The sequence below is a fragment of the Thamnophis sirtalis genome, unplaced genomic scaffold, assembly GCF_051295495.1.
Source record: "Thamnophis sirtalis isolate CommonGarterSnake01/CBP01778 unplaced genomic scaffold, rThaSir2_p1.2 scaffold_2, whole genome shotgun sequence".
Taxonomy (NCBI): Eukaryota; Metazoa; Chordata; class Lepidosauria; order Squamata; family Natricidae; genus Thamnophis; species Thamnophis sirtalis.
Window position 1 is genome coordinate 25606484 of NW_028261382.1, and position 6000 is coordinate 25612483.

The 6000-nt window shown below is 50.0% G+C and overlaps 1 protein-coding gene across 2 annotated transcripts in view; it reads left to right on the top strand.

Annotated features, from left to right (window-relative positions):
- Positions 1 to 6000, top strand: part of COL5A1 (collagen type V alpha 1 chain) — a 249424-nt gene that overhangs the window by 137313 nt on the left and 106111 nt on the right. For both annotated transcript variants that reach the window (XM_087704496.1, XM_087704497.1), the window contains exons 12-13: positions 1019 to 1093; positions 3954 to 4046. In XM_087704496.1, coding sequence (XP_087560622.1) covers positions 1019 to 1093; positions 3954 to 4046 — 168 coding nt within the window. The remainder of the gene's footprint in view (positions 1 to 1018; positions 1094 to 3953; positions 4047 to 6000) is intronic.

Below are 6000 nucleotides of genomic sequence, written 5' to 3' on the forward strand. Positions count from 1 at the left end.
ATATTCTTTCAGTTCATAACAGAAAACCTCATAGCAGTAACTGCGAGAGGGATCTTGGAGTCTTAGTGGACAATCAGCTAAATAGGAGCCAGCCATGTAAGCTGCATTAACAGAGGGATACAATCAAGATCAAGTGAAGTACTAATACCAGTCTTTAAAGCCTTAGTAAGGCTGGAGTTCTGCATCCAGTTTTGGTCACCACACTATAAAAAAGATGTTGAGATTCTAGAAAAAGTGCAGAGAAGAGCAACCAGTAGGATGAGGGGACTGGAGGCTAAAACATAGGATGAAGGGTTGCAGGAACTGGGCATGGCTGGTCTAGGGAAGAGAAGGACCAGGAGAGACAGGAGAGCAATATTTGAGGGGCTGCCACAGAGAGGAGGGGGTCAAGCTATTCTTCAAGGCACCTATAGGCCAGACAAGGAACAATGGATGGAAACTGTGAGGGCTTCATCACTGGAGGCTTTCAAGAAGAGAATGGACTGCCATCTGTCAGAAATGGTGTAGGGTCTCCTGCTTGGGTGGGGGCCGGACTAGATGACCTCCAAGGTCCCTTCCAACTCTGTTAATCTGTTATAAGACATGAGGGGTAACATGTTTTTAAGGAAATCCCATTTTTGATCATGTACTTTCCTCCTCACTTCTTCCACAACTCAGCATGACCTCTCCTAAATGATCCCAAACCTGGCAGATATTTGGGTTCAAAGGTTTGGCAGCCCTTTGCTTTGTGAAGGCATCTTGGCAGGCAATGATTGAAGAAGGTCCTCCTGGGGGGTAATTTTCCCAGCACTCTCTGCTCCAACGACCCCTTTTTGCATCCAGTGCGAAGATTCATTCATGCCCATGTCAACCAAGCATAATTCCTGTTTTCACACAAACCAAATCAATCCGATTTTGACTCCTTGCCTAGAATTCATGCAGTGACGGGGTGGCCAAGATGCGATCTCAGCTCAGCCTGGGTTTTCTTGTGCCAACCTTCCCGTGTCCGATGATGTCCTTTCTTGCTCTCCTTTACCAGGGCCCACCTGGACGTGCAGGACTTCCTGGCGCTGATGGCCTGCCAGGCCCACCTGGGACAATGCTGATGCTGCCGGTGAGTATGGCTGAGCCACAAATCCTTTCCAGGGCTTACTTCTGTTGAGTAGCGACTGCAGACGCGTTGAGAGCTGTGGTGGTGCAGTGGTCATAGTGCAGTACTGCAGGCTCCTTCTGCTGACTGTTGGCTGCCTACAATTTGGCAGTTCGAATCTCACCAGGTTTAAGGTTGACTCAGCCTTCCGTCCTTCCGAGGTGGGTCAAATGAGGACCCAGATTGTTGGGGAAAAGAGGCTGACTCTGTAAACCGCTTAGAGAGGACTGTAAAAGCACTTTAAAGTGGTATATAAGTCTAAGGGCTGTTGCTATTGCTACAGAGGAAGGAGTGGGAAGAAGGTCAACCGTGAAGGAGGTGCATTCCTGCCTTGGTGGCTGTGCAGGGAAAGGCTTTGTCCCAGCTGGACCTTGGCAGCACTTCAGAATCCAAGAGGGAAAATCTACCTCCCCCCCCCCACCTCAAGTCCAAAGCTCTGCACAGCCCTATGGTGTAAGTCACTACAGCCACAATTCTGGTTTGGTGGGGGGAGGTGGCTCTGGCATTAGAAGTCCAGAATCAGAGGTAAGTGGGGCCTGGTTAGCATCCCTCTGGTGTGGCCAGTGATGCTGTAAGAGCAGGGAGCCACTTGCCCTGTGGGGTCCCCCTTTGATCCTCCTCATTCTGGGCCTTCCTTGTTCTCCAGCCCCCTCTTGGTCTCCGTCGGTTCCTCTTGGACATTTAGGTGAAATTGTTTTTAAGAACAGCATTCGTCCGGCATAGTGGAAGTTGCAGCCGCATCAGCTCCCAGCCTTCTCAATTCAGACCTCCGTCTTCCGACGTGACTACGCCGTTTCTAGGACTGTATCTCATCCATCTAGATGTAGACTCTGCTCTGTTTCCACAGGCATTTGAAAATAATGGTCAAAAACATCGCATAAAGAGGTGTTTTGAAACATTTTGAAAGGATGAGAAGACTTAAGGGAGACCTGATCACTTTCTTCCCATTCTTGAAGGACTGTCCCAGGGAAGGGGTGTGTGTGTGACTTAATTCTCCAAAGCAGCAGAGGGCAGGACAAGAAGCAATGGGTGGAAACTCATTAAAGGGAGATCCAACCTGGGACTGAGGAGAAATATTCTGACAAGGAAAAGGATCAATCAATGGAACAGCTTCCTTCCCAGAGTTGTGGATGCTCCATTGCTCGGGATCATGAAGAAGAGATTGGACAACCGTTGGTCCAGGATGATATAAGGCAGGAATGTCCAAACTTGGGAACTTTAAGACTTGTGGACTTCAGTTGAAGTCCACAAGTCCTAAAATTCCCAGCTTTGGACACCCCTGGTATAAGGTCTCCTTCCATGGGCAGGAGGTTGGACAAGAAGACCTCCAAGGTCCTTTCCAGGATTGGAAATATATGGTGTATGGCTGTATTTCTCCTAACAGGCAATTGTATGTGCGTTTACCATAACGGCAGTCCATTTTTTGAGATGTCTGAATATCTTCTTGGGCTTCACGACATTCAGAGACATGGGACAGCGGGATCACCAAATTCAACCAGCACCTCCATCCAGGACATAGGGATCAGGATGAGGGGATGGCAAACCCTGATCTGCTCCAGAAGCTTCAGTCGGTGCCAGCCGTGGGCAGCCAAAGGGCTCCACGTCCTCCTTGTGCCAGAGGGAGAAGCTCACAATTGAAGGGATGTTGCAGTTTGCAGAGCCACAAGCCAGCAAATAACGGGAAGAAAACTCGGGAAATGAAACGCTCTGGGCAGGGAGAGATTAAACTGACTAATGCTCCTGTCAAGACTTTGGCTCCTTCGGGGGGAGGCTGAGGAGGAGAAAGACAACAAAGGTCACCCAAGGTTGCTCTTTCCAAGCAGGCACCTCCAGTTGGGAGAATGCAGCTCGGCCCTTTTGAATGAGTGTGGCTGGGACTCTCCCACGCCCCCTTCTCAGCCCTCACAACCAGGGGGCTGTTGCCCTGCGCGAAGTGATTGGCAGAGGCACAGCCCAATCACTTTGCAGCTTTTGCATCCAGGGGCCACAATCTCCCAGTGGCCAAATTCTGTGGATCAACCTCCCAGGTCCTCTGTTTCTTCATCCCTGTTCTGACCGAGGCTTCCCAAAAGCACAAAGCCGACTTCTCCTCCCAATAAAACCCCTTTTATTTAGGTTAAAGGGAATTCCTCTCCAGCAAAGTCTTTCCAGAGATTTCACAGCTACAGACCTTTTTCAGAGCTGCCAGGCCGATATCTTCCAAACTCCACGCTGTAGCAGCAATTACTTGGCTAGAAGTCAGGAACTGATCTTCACCCTAATGAATTGAACTAATTGTCTCCTGCAAACTCCCCTCCACTTTCGCTCCTCTTTTATTAGCTGTTCCCTTCTCCTGGCAACTCTGCACATGCACACATCAGGAACAGGCTCCAGCTGTTCGTCTGCCCTACTGACCTCCAACTCCGAAGGCAGCTGATAACTGTCAGACGTCCCTGTCCCTCTCTCTGCCTCTGGCACAGAGCCCTCCTTAGAGCCTTCCCCAGACTCCAGGACTGGCCAGGTTCCTCCCCAACCTCCTCACTGTCTGAGTCGGCCACCAACTCCGCTGGCCACTGGCAGGCCACAACCCTCTCTCTTACCCCTTTTATGGGCGCCTGGCCATAGGTGGGGGGGGGCTGCACGAGAGCTGACCAGTGTCTGGAGGGGGAGGCTCCCTCCCTGCTTGTTTTGTGTGGGTCTGGGGGCCTTGAGAAGTGCCGGAGGAGGAAACCTTCTCTTACAGCAAGATGGTGGAGTCATTGTGATTCTTTTGCACAGGGTTGTGTTTTGTTGGGTGTCTGGTGGCTCAGCCAAGCTTTGATTCTCTGCTCTTCCTCCCTTGCAGTTCCGGTTCAGCGGGGGTGGAGACGGGGGCTCGAAAGGCCCCTTGATCTCCACCCAGGAGTCCCAAGCACAAGCCATCCTGCAGCAGGCCAGGGTGAGTACCCTGGGCCCCACACGCTCTGCGTGGCCCAGTGGATCCAGCCACATTGCTCACTTCACAAGGGCAGAGATTCACTTAACAACTATGGCAAGGAAGTCTGTAAAATGGGGCAAAACTCACTGAACTGTGTCGCTTAGCAATGGAAATGTTGGGGCTCAATTGTAGTTGTAGTCCTCTGGGATTGGGCGGCCTATAAATCTAATAAATTGAATTGAATTGAATTGAATTGTAAGCCAAAGACTGCCTGCATGTAGCCCTGAGCCACCACTGCCCCCCATGGATGCTTAGTGGGAGAGGGGGGGATGGAAAGCACCCGCTTCTGACTCAGGAATGGTGCTCTGTTTTCCTCCCCATTGCCATGCAGGAAGGCAGAGGCAGCGTCCATCCCATGGCTGGCTCAGCATCCCAGACCATAGGTCATTTCGGCCACCTGTGAACAGTTCTCACTTGCCCAGGTCCCCCTAAAACCCTTTGGAACCCCACAGTTCCAGCTCAGAGTGATTGGCTCTTTTTCTTGAGGTCCAGCATCAAAACGCCCCGTGGCAGCTTTGAAGATGAGCCGGTTCCTTCTTGCACCAGCATGGATGGTCATTGCCCACTTCATCACATGGGACACTCCGCTGCAGGCAGGGCAGGGAAGGGAGAGGCTGCTGTGTGTGCGTGTGTGTGTGTGTGTGTGTGTGTGTGTGTGTGTGTGTGTTAGGCAAATGGCCCAGCTGAAGCCATTTTAGTGGTGAATCCTGCCTTTTGCTCCCTGGTGGCCCCAGAGGCTGGCTTGCTCTCCTGGATGGATAGGGAGGCACAAGATCCAAGGTGGTGCCTGCATTCATAGGTCAGGTTTAACCTGGTTTGCCTAACCAAGCTGGGTTCCTGCAAGGCAATTAAAAAAACCTAACCAATTGGGTTAATTTTTGATTATGACCAGTCTAGATAAAAGAAGGACCAGGGGTGACATGATAGCAGCCTTCCAGTATTTCAGAGGTTAGCACAAAGAGGAGGGAGTCAACTTATTTTCCAATGCACCAGAAGGCAAGATAGGAAATAATGGATGGAAACTAACCAAGAAGAGCAGCAACCTAGAAATAAGGAGAAATTTCCTGAACGTGGGAACAATTAATGCCTGGAATGGCTTGCCGTCAGAAGTCGTGTGTTCTTCATCATTGGAGGCTTTTAAGAAAAGGCTGGACAGCCACTTATTTGTCTGAAATGGTATAGAGTCTCCTGCTTGAGCAGGGAGTTAGACTAGAAGACCTCCAAGGTCCCTTTCAAGCATTATTCTGATTGTTTGATTGAAACCGAGATGAGCACAGCACCCTAGAGTTAAACACAGCTGGACAGGGAAAGCTTTACTTAAGTAGGGGTTTTGTGACCGGCCATAGACAATAATGATTTGAGCTGCAGCACACCCTGAATCCTCACCAGATGGCAGTAGAGAGATTGGCTTTCCTATGTCTTGGCTGACACCTAGTGGGCATCTGGATATTTGTAGATATTTCCAGGTCTGTTACTCAGAGACCTCACAAGGCAGCCATTTATACACAGGAACCTCCTCATTTTGGATGCCCACAGAGGTTTCTAAATTTCAGTGGTCCACCCACACACCCCCTTAGCCCCAAAAGCTTGCTTGCCTTATGCTAATGCATCTTGCAGCCATTGGGCGAAAGGGGAATCGTTCTCAGGGTTCCAAGTAATAGTTCCACATCAAGCAAAACTCTTTGCTTTATTGGAAATATCATATTGACACAGATCTGGTGAAAACCGACTCTAAAGGTTCTCGCGGTTTTCACCTATTTAAATGAGAAAGTTTCCCCATAATTTGAAACGCTCAGTCACATGGTCCAATCAAGATGCCGCCTGGTTGCCTGGTGACCTCACTCCCCCTTCCACGGTCCAGGTGTGAGAATGTCCTTGGTTCTCAAGAGAAAGTATTTTGTTTTGGCTAAACAAA